Below are 20,496 nucleotides of genomic sequence, written 5' to 3'. Positions count from 1 at the left end.
TTAAAGGCCTTTTCAAAACAAGAGAGATAACATCAATTAAAATGTCCTATCATACTTGTATCTCAAATGGCGGCTGATTGAAGTCTTATTTCTTAAGGAAATGAGGCGTTGTAACTAATATATTTTGAATGTTAACACCCATTGTGTGGTACACCATTTCCAAGGCCTTTGTGAAACAAAAACAATGACATCAATAAACATGATTGAAGTTTTAGTTTTTAAAGAAATATGTTGATAAAGTTCAATCAACCGCCATTTTGGATAAGAGTACCATAGAAAATTTTAATTGATGTCATCTTTCTAGTTTTGAAAAGACCTTTGAAATCATGAATCACACAATGGTTGTTCACACTCCAAATATTTGAGTTACAACTCCTCATTTCTTTAAAAACTAAAACTTCAATCGGCCGCCATTTTGGATACAAGTATCATAGAACACTCATATTGATATCATCTTCCTAGTATCGAAAAGGCCTTCAAAATTAGGTATCACATAATGGGTGTTCACACTCCAAATATTTGAGTTACAACCCCTTATTTCTTAAAAAACTTAAACTTCAATCGGCCGCCATTTAGGATACAAGTATCATAGAACATTCATATTGATATCATCTTTCTAGTTTTGAAAAGGCCTTCAAAATTATGATTAACACAATGGGTGTTCACACTCCAACTATTCGAGTTACAACCCCTCATTTCTTTAAAAACTAAAACTTCAATCGGCCGTCATTTTGAATACAAGTATCATACAACATTTTTATTGATGTCATCCTTCTTGTTTCAAAAAGGGCTTTAAAATGATGTACCACACAATGGGTGTTTACATTTAAAATATTCTAGTTACAACCGCTGAGTCACCCCCTTATGAGAGGTTGAAATTTAGTTGTACGTCAAAAGGTAGAGTATTCCACCAATAACTCATCCTGAAAGTTACAGTATTATATCTACAACAGTCTAAAACTCATTGAAGGGTTCCCATACATATAACTCACTCTCTATATGGAGCTGCTCGTTAAGGAACATAGGTGTCTAGACCTCTTTATAGATTTGTAATTGAAGATGGCAGGACGCTCTATCTAGCGGCAGTCTTCGTAGTTACTTCCTACTTGAATAGTTGTATGTTTTGCCACTAGAGGGCAAACAAGTGCAGTTAAAACAAATGTATTCTTCTACATTGTTGAAGAACGATCTGGCAACGTTTTAGAGCTAGAAAAGGATAGCGCTATATCTGCTTTTTCGAATGATGGACAAGGATAGCAACAATAATGATAACTTACTTAATTATTTGCAAGGGGTGTGGAAAAAACATCACAGACTCAACAGGGGTAAGGGCTGATGAAATAAGATGATAAAATTATAATTTAGAAATTTTTATTGAAATTTTATAAGCCAGAGAAATAGTATGCAATATTCCTTAATAAATATTTTACAACAATGAAATTCAGCTTGAAGCTAACTATTAAAAACAAATAAATTAAGCAAAATTAAAAATATTTTCATTTTCAATTGATATTTAAACACAAATTCAGTTATTCACATTCCTGACCCATATTTGCTGTCCTCTCCACATTGATGAAAGAATTTTTCAGAAATCGATAAATTTTGGTCTTTCAATAATTTCGAATGCAACAATGTAATATCAATGAGAGAAATAATTTTGTTTTTCTCAGACCCATTTGAATCATGGGTCACATCTGCTTGTTGTTTAACTCTTATTTATCATTTTTTTTTTCAAGAGAGCACTGACTAGGAGAGAAAAAAAACTAAGGATACTTCTTGTACTATTTCTCTCCCAAGTTTAGATAACATTTTAAAAATCCGAAATAAGGTTATGATTTCACTTCTCTGGAATTTAGTCCATTTTCACTCGAGAACAACGGCAAACAAGAATTTTGAACATTGGTGGTTGAAAAACTGAATAGAAAAACAAAAATGTATCACTCCAATCCTCATTGATATGTATTTATTTCATTGGCAATCACGAATCATAACTATTAAATATGATTGGGAGAAGACAACAGGCATAGCCCAAATCTGTTTTCTCCCAAATTTCTACAAATAGAAGTTTCAAAAAAGAATGAGGTTATATTTCACTTTTCACTTCAAAATGTCCAATTTCCACTTCAAAACTAATGACCAAACTAAAAATTTTAAATTTTTATATTTAAAAACAAAAATATTCCACTCAAATTTCTACAAATTGGAAATTTTGGAGTAATTCTTTAAAATTTCGATCCAGAAAAGAGACACAACTTCAGTATTAGCACAGCTAATAATCAATGTATTGATCAATGTATGCGTAATTTAACATAGTTTGAAGCCAGAAAAATTAGAAATTGTGTTTTTCAAGGAAAACTACCATAATCTGTATAGATGAATATTCATTTTTAATCGATTCTGTTACGGTTGAATCAATAGATGGATGTCACAGAAGCTAAATTCTGTTGATTAATTCAGTTCAATTCTTTATTTCCAAAAAAAACAACGTAGCAAATCAAATCAATTCATTCTATACATCTATTCATTCGTTAGGGGAATTACAATGTTGTTTTAGCCAGCTAAAGTGCTATTTGATAACTCTGGATTGTGAACGCCCCATCTAAAACCATCTGCTACAGTATTAGCTAACTGCAGTAGCGATCCAAGCGGATAATTTATGTAACTTAAAGCTTGTTTGAAAAAGTAAGATCATAAACATATGGCTGCTGCTTCAACAGAGATAGCTAGAGTTAACAGACTCAAACCTGCGCTATCTGCCACCTCGTCTGTTATTTTTTTTCTAACGTACCACTATAGCATTGAGTTAACACAGACTTAGCAAATAGCTGGAGATAGCGAATAGCTCGACTTAGCCAGCTATCTCATTGACATTGTGAATACCCCTATTGAGTGGAACTTCAATCTCATTGGGGAGATTTAAAACAAACAGATATGTCTCACAACACTATTACTAAATTCTGATAGATACGTTGTTACAAAACCAAAGTCATTCTTCAACTCATCAAGATATAATAATGATAAACTTAGAGTTCTAAAAAAATAGAGCTAAATAAATTAAAAATATTTGTCTAGCCTACAAACACAGTGGCGAATATAGAATTATATTTTTTGGGAGTGGGGGGCCAAGGTTAATGTAGGGTCAAGTGATTTTAAGTAAACACCCATGATACCATGTGAATGACACTACGTTGTTACAAAACCAAAGTCATTCTTCAACTCATCAAGATATAATTATGATAAACTTATAGTTCTAAGAAAAATAGAGCTAAATAAATTAGAAATATTTGCCTAGCCTGCAAACACACAGTGGCGAATATAGAATTATATTTTTTGGGAGTGGAGGGCCAAGGTTGATGTAAGGTCAAGTGATTTTGAGTAAACACCCCATGATACCATGTAAATGACACTAATGTAATAACATTGGTAGATAAAATAGTAAGGTAAAGTAAACACCCCATGATACCATGTAAATGACACTAATGTAATAACATTGGTAGATAAAATAGTAAGGTAGCCCTTGTGCTATTTTTCTTCCATATAAGTTTTACTGCTCATTTTCAGAGGGCGATTTGCACTGAATGCCTAATAAATCACCTATTAGGTAATTACTTTATCATGTTACCCTACCGAGATCACGCTTCTTCACATTAAATCATGACAGAACATTTATTTATCTATTATTACAATAAAAATGACACTGAAGTAATAACATTGATAGATAAAATGATAAGGTAGTCTTTGTGCTATTTTTCTCCCAAATTTATAGGTGACAAAGAAAAATATATTCCTAAACAAACCAAGTTGTGGAAAGATCTCAGTTAATATTTTTCAAACCTTGGTCAATATTTCAACAATGTCACATCTGTTAAATGTCACTTATCCATACTAAAAGAATTAAAAACAGATTACTATACTTATTTTTCTTCATATTGATTATTTCGGGGTGAACCCAGCCCCCCAGGGCCCCCCTTATATTCGCCAATTCTGCAATAGAATTAATAATATGGATCTTTAAATTTCTAGTTAATAACTAACTCATTTTTATTTTCCAGCTTTTCAGTGTTCTACAAGTTTTTTGACGTGACTATTACACTAACCACAACATGTGGGTGTGCGCTCCTTAATATTATTTCCTTTTCCTTTTCTGAAAAAAAAGATTATGTTATAAATTAATACAATTTGGTTAAAAAGAGCTCGGAAGCTTGAATCATGCACAATTAGAAGCACATACTTTTCATCGTCTGTAATATATCATTAATAACAAATCAGAATTAACAAGTAGGAGATAGGGAACACATAACATTTTATTGCAACTATCTGAACTGATTAACTTGAAATTTTGTAGGAAGATTCTGAATCAACCAATGATGGTTAGCCCATAGACCTATTTTCATTTTTGTTGATCAAGTGATTAACTTTTAATAATCAGAAAGAATTATTCAATTTTTGATTTGAAGTTTTGATGAAGATCAAAGTCTGATCAAATAGTCTCTTCGCCAACACTGATAAAGAGCAACTGGTGATACCAACACAACTTGAACTGGAGCATCTCTGATTTTGAAAAAGCTCATAGCCATTACCTAACTATGAACAATACTCTAAACTCCTGTATGTTTCTTGATGTGAATTCGAAAAATCTAGTGTGGCGCTCTCACACAACTTTACTCGTCGTTATGAAAATTTATCACCTGACTCTAGTGTCCACGCCATCTCAAGTCTACTATATTCAAAGATCCAAGCCAGCTGGTGACAGGACAATAACGCTGGAGACATAATGAGATCTTCTATCTCTTCACAGTGAATCATTTATTAGAATCAACAGTTTGCAATAATTGAAATAATAACATTATCTCGAATTTCGAGCTTATTTTCAATTTTAGGTGAAAATGTTACAAAACATCAATTGTAGAAATTTTCATGCTCAATCTTTTCCACTTGGAGTTTTTTGTTTTAATTGTATCTGAAGCCTGATAATTGGGAATCTCAAATCAAACTTTGCATAGATGGGACGGAGCTCCTGAAATTTTTACAGATATGGGACTTAAGACAGTTGGTAGAGCTTATCAATGATTAGTTTAGGTAGAAATTTGATCAGAATCGTTGAAGCCGTTTTCGAGAAAATTGCGAAAACCCCTGTTTTTGACAACATTTTCGTCATTTTAGCCGCCATCTTGAATTGCATCTGATTGAAATATTTCGTGTCGGATCCTTATATTGTAAGGACCTTCAGTTCCAAATTTCAAGTCATTCCGTTAATTAAGAGATGAGATATCGTGTACACAGACGCACATACACACATACAGACCACTACCCAAAAACCACTTTTTTGGATTCAGGGGACCTTGAAACGTATAGAAATTTAAGTTGGGGTAATTTTATTTGATTTAAGTTGGGGTACCTTAATTTTTCTCGGAAAGCAATACTTTCCTTACCTATATGGTAATAGGGCAAGGAAAGTTATTTGTTGCTCTGCTATCACCGGGTATGGTTCGCGAGGTATTATCCATAGCTTTGCGGAAAAATCAGGCTTTAGAAACCCTAGATCCCAAGATGAAGTAAGCTCCCTACACACAGATATTCTTCATGAATGGGGGGGTGGAAATGTATCACCAACAATGGAAGGAGCATGTTGAACGAATGTCAGCTGATATGTTTGTGTTGTGCTAGGAGGACGTAGCTCCAAATAACTCTTTGTGTATCTTTTCAGAAGCGACACGTTGTACATAGTTGGGCAGAGAGTCATGAATGATTTAAAATAACAGTTATACACTCATTTTTAAACGGAATATTTTTAAACGAAATCTCATTTTTAGACGAATCTCGACCACAATGGAACGCATACATTATAGCTATTACAACAGCCGATAAAGGTGAGAAGACAACATTTTGTGTATTATTATAAAAATCTGGTGTGGCGCACTCACACAACTTTCAATGCCGTTATGAAAATTGATCACCTGACTCTAGTGTTCACGCACATCTCAAGAGTCTACTATTCAAACATCTGCCAGCTGGTGACAGGACAATAACGCTGGAGACACACGAGGTCTGCTATCTCTTTATAGTGAATGATTCAATAGAATCAACAGTTGCCAACAGTTTGCAATTAAATAATCACATTTTCTCGAATTTCGAGCCTATTTTCAATTTTAGGTGAAAATGTTACTGAACATTAATTGTAGAGATTTTTATGCTTAATCTTTTCCACTTGATATTTTTGTTTAAATTGTTTCTGAAGCCCGATAATTGGGAATCTAAAATCATACTTTGAATTGTTGGGTCGGAGCTCTTGGAATTTCTACAGATATGGGACTGGAGGCAGTTGATAGAGCTTATCATTGACTATTCTACGTATAAATTTGATCAAAATCGTTGGAGCCGTTTTTGAGAAAAGCGCAATAAACCCTTTTTTTTACGACATTTTGGCTATTTTAGCCACCATCTTGAATGGCATTCCATCGAAATTGTTCGTGTCGAATCCTTATAGGGAAAGGACCTAAAGTTCTAAATTTTAAGTCATTACGTTTTGGTATCAGGGGACCTTGGAACGTATAGAAATTTAGAAATTGGGGTACCTTAATTTTTTTCGGAAAGCAATACTTTCCTTACCTATGGTAATAGGGCAAGGAAAGTAAAAAGTTGCTTTTCAAAGCTGTTTGGCGAATGTCACCATGACATAAAGAGTCATATGTATGAGAACCCTCCAATAAGTTGGAGACCGTTGTAGATATAGATGAAACGGTAGTGGTCATGAAATGTGTGCGCAGTGGCTAGCCAGCTAGATTGCGTCATCGCCACCAACCGAGGTTTATAACACCTTTTGGCAATATATTATGAAACTTATTTGTCGAGAACAGATGATTGGATGTAGAATGACGTTAGTTACACCAGAAATTCAGCACAAACATGCGCATGACACCTACTTTCTACTTCTATATACCGTAGATATAATACTGTAACTTTCAGGATAAGTCAAATACTCTACCTTTTGATGTACAGCTGAATTTCAACCCCTCATAAGGGCATGACTTAGGGGTTGTAACTCAATAAATGTTTAAAATGTAAACACTCATTTTGTGATGAATCATTTCAAAGACCTTTTTGAAACAAGAAGGATGACATCGATAAAAATTTACATTGATACTTGTAGATGAAATGGCGGCTGATTGAAGTTTCAGTCTATAAGGGAATGAGGGGTTGTAACTCAAATATTTTGAATGTGAACACCCATTGGGTGATACATCATTTCTGAGGCCTTTGTGGAACAAGAATAATGACATCAATAAAAGTGTTCTATGATACTTTTATCCCAAATGGCGGCTGATTGAACTTTATGAATTATTTCTTTAAAAACTAAAACTTCAATCAGCCCCCATTTTGGATAAAAGTGTCATCATAGAACATTTTTATTGAAGTCATCTTTCTTGTTCCAGGAAGGAGTTGGAAATGTTGTACCAAACAATGGGTGTTTACATTTAAAATATTTGAGTTACAACCTCTCAAACTGAAACTTCAATCAACCGTCATTTCAGATACAAGTTCAATGGAACATTTCTATTGTTATCTTTCTTGTTTTGAGAAGGCCTCTAAAATGATGTACCACACAATGTGTGTTTACATTTAAAATGTTAGTAGAGTTACAACCCCAAGTCACCCCCTTATGAGAGGTTGAAATTCAGTTGTATGTCAAAAAGTAGTGAATTTAACCAATAACTTATCTCGAAAGTTTCAGTATTATATCTACAGTCTCCATTTATTGAAGGGTTTCCGTACATTATGACTAACTCTGTTTAACCACAATAACATACAGAATAGCACAGTCAATAAAGTTTTTTTTTTATTCAAAAATTGAATAAAAGCTGAGTCTCTTACCATCGATAGAACTCTCATAGAGGGTCATTCTCTCAAAAGTCCCAAGAAATCCCCTTGTAGCTTTCCACCCTTGCCACCCTCAAAGTTTAAAAATGCAGGTAATCACGGAATATCGATTATCGGTTACTCATTGATCGGAGAGAGTTCTGTTACATGCCATTCGATTTGTTACATTATGAACTATGATATTAGTTCTATTCATTTTTTCAATAAAACGAACAGTTTTCTTGATAAAAAAGTATATAAAATATGTAAACATTTAGGTGGGTAGCGATTTGATTTTTTTGTTTTCTCCGATTACCTCCGAATCAAGAGATTCTAAAGATGAATGATCCAAATTATTAATGTAGCCACTCTCATTGGGAATCCATTGATGTATATTTATTTTTATGTATTTGCGATTTGATTTGACACCGTGGGAGTGGAAACTGTTGACGCGGTACGGCGTGGCTGACTCTCTTCACCATAGTAAACAGTGAACAGGAAATCAATTATCTCTGTAACCATTAATCAGAAATAGTATATTTTGCATCTAGAGCAGAAAATGAGATTTTTCCGGCTCGAAATCGGTTTTCAAGTCCGAGGCCGTAGGCCGAGGACTAGAAAAGATTGAGAGCTGGAAAAACATTTTTGCCCGTGGTGGGAACGCTATTTTCCGCTACACACAAAAATAAACAATATTTTTCATTCTGATTTGTCTAAATAACCTAAAAGATTGTGTTCAATTATGTGGAAGGTTGAGTTTATATTTTTTTATTCTTTCAAATGACAATAAGATGATATTATTATAAATGTTTTAATTATTGAATAATGAACACAAATAATGAGAAGTTTTTTGATCAGCTGTTTTTTGATCACCTTTCTTAGTTCCAAGTTAGCGGCTGGAAAGGGTACTCTTTCCGGCCTAGGCCGGAAAGAAACTTGTTCTGACGTCAGACGAGAGTCGTCTGCAAACAATGCCTTTCAGATCTATGTAGGGACTGGAAAACAGCTGCTTTCTGTGCAGTGTGGCGAAAAATATCAATCATATGTCATTCGATTTGTAATATTATTGACTACAATATTAGTAATATTCATTCTCTCAATGAAACGAACAGTTTCCTTGATAAAATAATATATATGAAAAAATTTCGGGGTTTTTCGATTATTGATTTTTTGCTTTCTCCGATTAACTTTGAAGCAAATGATTTTACAGAAAAATGAGCCAAATAATTTCATTGCCAATCCATTGATGTGTATTTTTATGTATTTGTGATTCAATTTTACGCTGTGGAAGGGAAACAGCCAACGCGGCTGACTCCCTCTATCATAGTAAACAGTAATAGTACTGCTTCCTACATTGCATCGTATTTACACTATGGCACTCGAAACAATCAATTTTGTCTATTGTTTTGACATGCGCTGAATCTAGATTTTCTCTATCCAATACTCCACATAATAATTATTATAATCTTCTTGATTTAACTACGCTGATGATAAAAATCAGGCTTTCGTTGTATGCTCACAGAATTTATTAATTTGAAGTATGCCTTCTCAATACGAGTCAGACGTATCACAAATTGATAACTCTAGTTCCAGATATTGATGTTCTTCAATGACGTTTGATGATTATGACGTGTCCGACTCCTTCATCTCATCCTTATTTTGCGAAAAATGAAGAATCAAAATTTCTTTTCATAGCTTTTTTGTGTTTCTTCTTGTTTGATTACTCTTTATAATTCAAACACTTGATAATGAATGAATATCATCAGATCGGGTGAAAAAAGAAAATAAAAGGGTATAGGTATTGAATAAAATTGAAGTTAAGATTTAAGAGTATAAAAGTAAAGGGTATTTGAAACAAATAACAAAATTTCTAGTAATAATGCAACTTTTTCTTATAGGTACGAATTTAAAGGCTCTCGAAATGACTTTTTCCCAATCACAGGCAGAAATTCCAATGATCATCATAATAGTAATTTAATGAAAATTGTTTTTTATTGTTCATTGTTCGACGTAAGATAAGCCACATCGTTGAGATAATCAACTTATTTAGGATTATCATGTTTATGAATGAAAGCGAGACTGTAATAACAGATTAGTCAAACTGAAATATAAACATTATTTATACAATGCATATCTCTGATCAACTCAAATCAAAAATGATAGTATCAAGCCGAAATGAATTGAGCAACTGAATTTCAAAGTGACTATCCACTGTTCAATTTGCACTGTGATGTCCTTTTACTTCCAAATGAATATGAACGTCATCCAAATAAAATTTAAATTTGAATTTTCAGATCATGAAATTCATAACAAACTAATTCTTGAGAGAATAGTGATGAATTGCAAAAAGTGCATGTAACATTGATACAAACCGATACAATATGAAAAACAACATCGATTGATTTATAATACTAGGCTTATCAATAATACATATTACTGTACTTTTAAAGCTTATAAAGTGTAAAAACCAACATTTTCAATTTTCTCTACTGGAAAATCGATAGAAAATAAAGAAGAGCCCATCATAACCACAAAATACTTGTACTAGAATTCACTTTAACTAACTCACTTCAACCCTTCATCGATCACAATGAACTAGAATGCTGTGAAAACTATAATATTGATAATCAGATACCATACATTTTTCAAATAACTTCACCCAACTTAATCTGTGAATGCCAAGTCATAAGAAATCATGTTAAATAGATTTAATTTGAATGCTTCAACATAAAAATTGATATATTATTTTGGTGCCCGAACCAAAATCAATATCAACCAACATTAATCGACATCAAGAATAGCTTCTGCCAATCTTGTAATTCCAGTATAATTCTGCTCATGCTTCACTTCCATTTATAAAGTTCTCATTGAGGCCCTTGTGTAATGAATGACAAAATGAGTGGAGTTGAGGCATTGATGTGTTAACAAATGATAGAATATTATGAATCATCTTTCAATTCATCTTATACGGTAGGCTACTTTGTACTTGGTTCATGATTCTTCAAGAATTTTCCATCTCCAATCAGTATACATCTACAGTATACTGTACATCAGGTTTTCAATAAATTGAATATTCAATTTTCTATCCTTCTTGTTCAACTTGTGATAACGAGGGTAGAGTGTAAAACACTTTCATTATTTTCCTACTTCATATACATGATTACTCATCTTAATTTGTATGTTTGCATGGCTTTCATCTTTAGAATCTACTGTATTTCATTTTGGACTGTTTTTAGATATGTAGATTCAACTAGTAAGAACAGTAGATGAGCTACTTCTACAGAGAGAATCATAGAAAGTCTCAACTCAACAAGGCCAATGTATAATTTTTCATGCCTCAGCCGTCATATATATTTTGTCTCATATCATATTATATAATAGTATGAATATATTATCGGTTGCAAACAATATCTTTGTCTGTCATAGAATGCGTGATTAAGCACATATATGACAACAGAATTATGAGTTGATTATCACATTTCAATCAAAACATACACATCAATTATGATGACTGTATTGTAATAGTGGCATTATAATAATTAATTCACGTAGAAAATATTGATTTCCTGAACCAGCAATGAAAGCTGAATTTCTGTAATCAACATGGTTGAATCTCAAAAACTATAATATTTAGAATTTAGAGAATTAAAAAGTGGAAATTTAGTTTCAGCGCATGTCAAAACAAAAGACGAAATTGATTGTTTCGAGCGCCATAGTGAAAACGATTCGACTTAGAAAGCAGTACTATATTACTGTTTACTATAGTGAAGAAAGCCATACCACGTCGGCTGTTTCCCCTTCCACACCATCAAATCGAATCGCAAATACATAAAAATACACATCAATGGATTTGCAATGAAATTGCCCACATCAATTATTTGGCTCATTCTTCTTTAAAATCATCTGTTTCAAAGTTGAAGGGAGAAAACAAAAAAATCAAATCAAATAACCCCTAAATTTTATCATATATATATTATTCTATCAAGGTAACTGTTTAATTTAGAGAATGGATACGACTAATATTGTACTCAATAATGTAACGAATCTAATGACTTATATGATAGATCTTTTTTCGATTGTTGGTTACAGAGATAATAATTGATTTCCTGTTTACTGTTTACTATGGCGAAGAGAGTCAGCCGCGTTGTACCGCGTCGGCTGTTTCCCCTTCCACGGCGTCAAGTCAAATCACAAATACATAACAATATACATCAATGAATTTGCAATGAGAGTGGCTATATTTATTATTTGGCTCATTTCTCTTTAAAATCACTTGCTTCCAAGTTAATCGGAGAAAAAAAAATCAAATCGCAACCCCCCTAAATTTTTGCATATATATCTTTTTATCTAGAAAACTGTCCGTTTTATTGGAAAAATAAATAGAGCTCACATTGTAGTCCTTGATGTAGCAGATCGAATGACATATAATAGAACACTTTCCGATCAATGGTTACAGAGATAATTTATTTTTCGTAAATACCTGCATTTTCCATGTTTTGGGGGCTAGGGGGGGAAAGCTTCAGGGGGATTTCTTGGGACTTTTGGGAAAATGACCCCCTAGGAGGGTTCTATCGATGGTGAGAAATTCAGCATTTATTTAATTCGCGGATCGAAACTGCTTTTTTGGACCTTCATTGACTGGGCTAGAAGTTGCTTGATTAATAGAATAGGATAATTGATTTTGTTTAGCAAATATCTGTCTTACCCTGTTTGTGCTGTTTGTGCTCTCTGTTTGTTTTGGGACGGATAAATTACGAACTCCATGAGATCTCCCTCTTTGCCTGGAACAGAACAAAGATTCAGAAACGGCCCATATCTTAGAGAGAACCATATTGAATGATTCAACTATGGCCTTCTTAATATACTGAATCATACTAAACTTTACTAAACTATACTAAACTATACTGGACTATTCTGGGCCATACTTAACTAAACTTAACTATACTAAACTATAGGTTATCAAAATTTCTGAACTGTTTTCAACAACAATGAACTTCACTAGTGGTTCTGTGAAGAAGCAGACCTCGCGCAATTATAGACCACAGCCTCCTCTTATACTGTCCATCAAAGTAAATCCTGTTTGTATGTCGTGTCGGCGAGATATCGGTGTGAAAACGGCTAATGGCTGTGAGGGTTGGTGTATCAAAAATGCAAACATCAAAAGCTAATCTCCTTCAAGACATACTGGCAACAGGTCAGCCCAAGTTCAAATGTCAAGAGACTCTTCTTCTTCATGTGCCATCTCCATGGCGGAGGTTGGCTATCATGATGGCAATTTTCACCCTGCTTACAGCTGACTTGAAAAGTTCATTTGAGGTGCACTTGAACCAATCCCTTAAATTGTGCAACCAAGATATCCTTCTTTGCTCCACTGACCTCCTACCTGTTATTTTGCCTTGCATAATGAGGTGCAATATTTCATACTTGTGTCCTCTTATTATGTGACCCAGGTACCTTAATTTGCTCTCCTTGATTTCATCAATGAGTTGCAGTTTCTCACCCATTCTCCTGAGAACCTCTTCATTCGTAACATGATCGGTGTATGAGATTCTCAGCATTCTGCGATAGGTCCACATCTCAAAGGCTTGTATTTTCTTCTCACCCCATCTATTCAATGGCCATGCTTCCACACCATATAATAGTACAGAAATCACGAAACATTTAAGGAGACGCATTCGTAGTTGAAGCTTGATGTCTCTTGATGTCAGTGAATTATTGATCTTGATAAATGTGGAACGTGCTTTCTCTATTCTTATTCTGAGTTCTCAGCAGTTATCAGCATTGGCAGTTACCCAAGTCCCAAGGTACGTGTAGGAATCCACCCACTCCAAACGGATTCCTTCAGCGAATGGATCCCCGATAGGAGGTTGGTCTTTGGTGATTATCATGCACTTTGTCTTTTTAGAATTCAGACTCAAACCACCTTCTTTGCTTGCAGTAATGACACTGTTCAGCAATCTCTCGAGATCTTTCATATTTTCTGCCAGCAGTACAGTGTCATCCGCATACCTTAGGTTGTTGATAGGTGTGTCATTAACTCTTATACCTCCAGTCTCATCTTCTAGGGCCTTGCTGATGATTCTTTCGGAATAAATGTTGAAAAGGAGTGGTGAAAGCACACAGCCCTGACAAACCCCTTGTTTGATTTCCAGCTCTTCACTAAATTCAGATTGCACCCGTACTGTGGCCTTTTAGTTATAATACAGGTTCCTTATCAGGCGGGAGTCACGAGCATCCAATTGCATTTCTTTGAGGATATCTAGTAGCTTGTTATGTTGCACCTCATCAAACGCCTTGTTATAATCAATAAACAAGCAAATACTGGCTGATTCACATCCAGGCATTGCTGCAAAATCACATTGAGAGCAAAAAGAGCCTCTCGTGTCCCCAAACCATTCCTGAAGCCGAATTGTGTATCAGATAAGTACTCTTCTAGCTTTTTGGAAATTCTCTGGTGTATTATTTCGGGAATGTTTTCATTGTGTGACTTATGAGGCTTATCATGCGATAATCTTGACACTTTCTAGCATTTGTCTTCTTTGGGGAAGGTATAAAAATTGTCTTCAGCCATTCAGTGGGGATATACCAGTTTTGTGAATCTGATTATATAAATGTGTGAGTATTTTCACATAATCATCGTCAATGAGTTTGAGAATTTCTCCAGGGAGTTCGTCTGGACCTACAGCCCTTTCACTTTTGATGTTTTTCATGGCAACTTCAACTTCACTTTCTAATATATCTGGTCCAGAGTCTTCACTATTATCACAGCAGAGGAGCTCCCTTTCGTCATTGAAAAGTTCCTGTATGTATACTTCTCATGACTTCAATTGATCTTTCACATCTAGAATTATCTTCCCATTATAATCAGTTAAATAGTATCTGCTTTTATTTTGCATTCCAGTGAACTGTTTCATTTTCTTAGGCCTATGCATGTTATGAGTCATTCAAGCGTTCTAAGTTTTCTATTTCATCACATTTTTGTTTCAACCATGCCTCCTTTTCTTTTCTACATTTGTATCGAATTTCATTATGTATTCTCTTGTATCTTTGCTTGTCACCAGTTTTGAATTTCCAACGTTCTTCCATAAGATTAAGTATATCCTCTGTCATCCACTGCTTGCTCCTATGTGCCCTTTGGCAGTTGAGATAATTCCTACTTGGCTGTAGTAAAGCCATCTTAAATTCCCTCCATATTGTTCCAGGCTCGACCACTCCACATATCTCATCATCTATAGATTCCAGCTTTCCATTAATTTCCTGACAAAGTCTTGATTTGAGGTTGACATTTTTGAGCTTCGTGGTGTCTATCTTAGTGTGTCTATTTGATGGCTTTGTTTTTTCAATCTAACTTTTATCTCTGCGACCAAAAGATTGTGATCGGAGTGAACATCAGCACCAGGATATGTCTTAGCACTTTAAATTGCATTTCTATACCTCTGGTTAATCATAATATAGTCAATCTGGTTCCGAATAATTCTCTCTTCTGAGTCCTGAGGTGATTTCCAAGTATGAAGTCGTCTTTTGGGTAGTTCGAAAAGGGTATTTGTGACAACCATATTGTTCTCCTGGCAAAATTGAAGAAGGCGATCTCCTCTCTCATTTCGTTCTCTCAGTCTAAAACGACCAATCCATTGGTTATGTTGACCTTCCCCAATCTTTGCATTCAGGTCACCCATGACTATAGTAGCATCTTGATGTTCTATAACCTCCATCACACTTTGTAGATCTTCATAGAACTTTTCTATTATCTCTATTTTCTATTATAGAATTGTCAAGAGACAATACTATGTTATTCTTGTTATTAATTGCATGCGATCAATATAGTTCATCTAATAGTGCATAAAACTTGCATTCAATGAAGCATGCAATTAATAGTCCAAACAGCAGCTGATTTTTTACCAAGTTACATTGAGATATTGAATTACATGCGTCATGACATTCAATTTATAATCCACTCGACAGCTGATTTATGATGAATAATAATTCTATAGTCTGATTTTTACTCCAATATTGGCGTATGAAGGAGGCTCCTTTCCCTTTTTTATTATCAATGAAATTCAAAATTTCCAAAAACCTTGTATATACGTCGACGCACAATTCAAAAAGGAGCATACCTGTCAAATTTAATGGAAATCTATTGCTGCGTTTCGCTGTGAATGCGCAACATACAGATATTCAAACATAAAGAGAAGTGCAAAATCGTAGACCTCATCTTCACGCATAGACCTCACTTCGCTCGGTCAATAACACAAGATTATACAAGAAAAAATACTGAACTATAATATGTAACTATACTGGACTATACTGAACTATGGTAAACTATGATAAACTTTACTGGAAGAAGCTTGAATATACTGAGCTTCACTAAACTATGCTCTACTGAACTGTTCTTAACTACACTAAACTATACAAACTATACAACTAAACTACAACCATACACAAACTATATGATTTTATAAATCATAGATCATTATTATTCCTTCTATGCCATATGCACTTTTCTCATTTTGGTAGAGAGTTAGTGGGAAGGACACTTCGAGTATTCTTTCCGAAGAATGGACATTGATATGTCCAAAGCTCCACCAATTTATGTAGATGCATAACAATATTATCTATTTTATCTATAACTATTACAAATTGCTTTTTTTCACATGATATACAGCTCAATAATTATTTTCTTAGTTTATATTTTGTAAATTCATCTATAATTTTGCTGTATTGTAAGCTATTGTATATATGTGTATAAGCCAGTATATAATGAATATTGTAATCTACATAAATAAAGTATTCAATCAATCAATGCACTAGCTGAATTGGACTATTAGACTATGCAGGGCTGGCACATGGGCTGCACTTTCAATATGAGTCAATGAAAACTATACAAAAGCTTGGAATTTACAGTTTTGCAGGAATTTGAAAATACATTGTTCATTTGGCACAATCATCAGACAGTGCCATGCCAGGTTGAGTATGAAATTATTTCCCACCGGAACTGCAATAGTGTCCATATCTGGGGTGGTTCCACACTAATGCAGGCTCAGCACCTCTGTGATACTTTCCTACCAACTTGTCATTTCTCTTGAATAGTAGTTAACACCCGTACTCCATGGAATACGCGCATAGCAGGTGGTCACTCTTACTAGGAAAGGTGGAATAAGTGTGTGGTTTGCAGCTTAACAGACTTTCTTGGCAACACTTTAAAATAATGTGTCAGAATAGACGATAGTATTCATGATATTTATAATGGATCACTCAGATTGTCTCTGGGACAATGATAATTGATACAATGATACAACAATACTGATTCTTTGAAAATTATGTGAGAACTATCCACTCACGTCTATTCTGTTGACGATTGTAAACTCTAGAATTCATCATGTTGATGTAGACAGTTTCTGTTATTTTGAGGTTCTCATTTTCAAGCTTGACCTCTACACCATCAGTGTATCTCACAGCAAACGGAATCGTGGTGGTGTTATAAAATGTCTGCACTTTCAGGAATTCATCCTGGAACAATTCACAATGCAAATCAAAAAGTGAAATAGTTGCCTGCAATGTATGAATCAGTTAACGAATTAGAACTGGAAAAGTGCAGATGCTATAAAATACATCTACTGGCTTCAAGGCTGTGCAAAGGCTGAAAATAAACTATCTACTTATTATATTTACCCTGCTTATATCTATTCTACTCTCTGGTCATTTTTTTGTTATTAGCTTGCTTCTAGGAACTCTCCGCTATTCACAGACGTATAGTCTTCTTAGGAAATACCACTTTTCAATGTTGTTATTATTTCAAAACGAAATAGTAAAGTAATTCATCTTCATATTCATCATTTTATTGTAACTGGATTATATTATTGTACACATTTGTAATTCCATGTGAAAATGAATTGAATTGAGTCATTAAGGCTGTGCAAAGGCTAAAAATAAAAATAAGAGGCTAGAAATTTTGCAGGTATTAGAACTGGATGCAATTTGATATATTTATGTTATTAGTAATAGATTAAAATAATAATATAGTGTATGCAATGGTTTTTGGAGCACTTGTGTTGTCTAGGACAGGACAGCTTGGACAGTTTGGCTTGCTTCACTCGCTTGTGTCAACTTACATGTAAATTCTTCTTCAAAGAAATTCTCTATAAAACTATTGCATAACCTACCATTCTGATAAAAGAGTAAATATAACCATAGAGAAACGATAGCATAGTAGATATCCCATGGTATAGGGCGTTTATGTCGCAAGTTTTACTGTTATCACAAGCCGATAGTTCACATAGTTCTTTCCTATGCAGCTGTGTGACGCTGGTAGTCTCTCAAATTGTGCCATTCATACACTATCACTCCAACAAAACAGTAAAAATTGACAAAAATCGACAGTGATAGGCTTGAGATAACAGTAAAAGTTGCAACATGAATTCCCTATACCATGGGATATCTACTTATGGTATTGTTTCTCTATGATATAACTCACAGTTTTGTCAGTGCAATACCAAGTGCGCACTCCTGTGATTGTGAATATCTCATCAAACTCATCTTGAGTGAATGTGTAGAGCGTCTGGTCTATGTACTCTGCAACTCTTGGATTATACTTTATTTTGGCATCTTCTGGGGAGATTGTGTATTTCATAGCTCTCAAATTTGCAGTTAAGTATACAAAGCACCTGAAAATGAACTGAAGCTGAGTATTTATGTTTTCAACCTGTAACTATGATGATTCCAGTCACTATGAAATGAATGGATTGATCAACAAAAATATAGATTCAAAAAAATGTAAAAAAAATGAAATAGTACAAAACATAAATAAATGAAAGTTAAAGTATAGAAAACTGAGGAATAGTATATTCAAATCAATATTAAACTGATGTTTGAAATGATGAAAACTAATGAGATAAACGAATTTGAAGAGATTGAAATTTAAAATTTCATGATCTCATTGAATCAAATTCACAATACAAAACTTCAAAAACTATAGTTTGTGAAGCATAAGTTGAGAATTGGCCCTCCATCCAAATGAATTACAGCACTGCCAAACTGTGTGAATTGCAACTTTCTCGAATTTCCAATTCAACCACAGAATTGTTTGTAGAATATTATCACTTATATTCCAGTAGAGCTGGAAAAGTTTTAGGGTTGAAGGAGAAAAGGGGATTCGATTTTTTTGATGAAATTGAAAACATTATTACAATTTGTTTTTCTTTTATTAACTTCTCTCATAACATAAATGTAGTTCGAGAAAATAAGATTATTAAATTGCAAACTGTTGGCAACTGTTTATTCTATTAAATCATTCACTATGAAGAGATAGCATACTTCGTGTTTCTGCAGCGTTATTGTCCTGTCACCAGCTGGCTTAGATCTTTGAATAGTAGACTTGAGATGCGCGTGAACATTAGCGTCAGTTGATCAATTTTCATAACGACAAGGAAAGTTGTGTGAGTGCGCTACACCAGATTTTTTATCTTGATACCAATATTCCTCTGCACGAGTTTATCCTAGCAAAATCTACTGATTCAACCATTTCCACTAATGCTATGCTACCACTACTCGATCACTTCTACAATGCTGAATTCCTCAATTTACATCCTACCACTTTGACAGTCAAATGCTGACTGACATAATATTATAATGTGATGATAGAAATTTCCTCAGTGTAGTGATGTTTACAAAATTAGGATGTAACTTATTCTTTATTACATTTGTTTGGGCATAAGTTTACCAGCTGTATTGTTGCCAGCTATTTAGGACCATGGATATGCACTATTTACGTCCAATTTTAATCTATGATTACGCTATTAGTTCTGTGAACAGTAGACCTCACGCAGTATTCTCATCCACAAGTACCTGATTGAAACTATAGACCTTATGGAAATACAGCAATAGACTGGCTCTCCACACATCTGTGCAATCACTTGTTAGCTGATTTATGATGAATAATTTTCTAGTCTGATTTCTACTCTAATATTGGCGTATGAAGGAGGCTCCTTTTTCCTTTTATATTATACGAGGGCCGTTTTTTTTCAACCTCCGATAGACTATAAATAAAAGACAAGTTCATATATAACAATAATTTTATTACCAAAAGATTGGTACACTTATGGTTACTTTTCGACATAATCACCGGAGAGATTGAGACATTTGTCATATCTGTGGACAAGCTTCTCAATACCCTCTCCAAAGAAAGTAGCCGCCATTGAATTTAAGTAGTCCTTGACGTTCATTTGAAGGTCCTCATTGGTTTAAAAGCGCTTGACACCAGGCCACGTCTTCAGTTCAGGAAAAAGATGAAAGTCACTGGGTGCTAAGTCAGGACTGTATGGTGGATGATCAAAAATGTCCCATCCAAATTGTTCGAGAAGCCGTTGAGTTACTCCAGCAGTGTGTAGACGGGCATTGTCATGAATCAGAACAACTCCAGAGGTCAGCTTTCCTCTTCTTTTATTCTGAATGGCTCTATGCAAACGTCGTGAAGTTTCACAATAAAAAGCTGCAGTGATCGTGGTTCCGGGCTCCATGAACTCCACAAGCAACACACCTTGTTGGTCCCAAAACACAGTGGCCATGGTCTTTCTGTTGTTGAAGGTTTGCTTGAATTTCTTCGGTTTGTTTGGTGAATTTGAATGCATCCATTGTTGCGATTGT

General features: G+C 34.3%; 1 protein-coding gene across 1 annotated transcript in view; it reads right to left on the bottom strand.

Annotated features, from left to right (window-relative positions):
• Positions 1–1,841: 1,841 nt before the first annotated feature.
• The window catches only part of LOC111050857, a 201,553-nt gene continuing 182,898 nt past the window's right edge, over positions 1,842–20,496 (bottom strand). The window contains exons 29-32 of the mRNA XM_039440722.1: positions 18,329–18,518; positions 17,196–17,364; positions 12,563–12,638; positions 1,842–4,144 (exon numbers count right to left, since the gene is read on the bottom strand). Of these exons, the coding sequence (XP_039296656.1) occupies positions 4,093–4,144; positions 12,563–12,638; positions 17,196–17,364; positions 18,329–18,518 (487 nt within the window). The 3' untranslated portion in view covers positions 1,842–4,092. The remainder of the gene's footprint in view (positions 4,145–12,562; positions 12,639–17,195; positions 17,365–18,328; positions 18,519–20,496) is intronic.

This window comes from Nilaparvata lugens, chromosome 14, assembly GCF_014356525.2.
Source record: "Nilaparvata lugens isolate BPH chromosome 14, ASM1435652v1, whole genome shotgun sequence".
NCBI classification, from domain to species: domain Eukaryota; kingdom Metazoa; phylum Arthropoda; class Insecta; order Hemiptera; family Delphacidae; genus Nilaparvata; species Nilaparvata lugens.
This window is presented reverse-complemented; position numbering and strand designations above follow the sequence as displayed.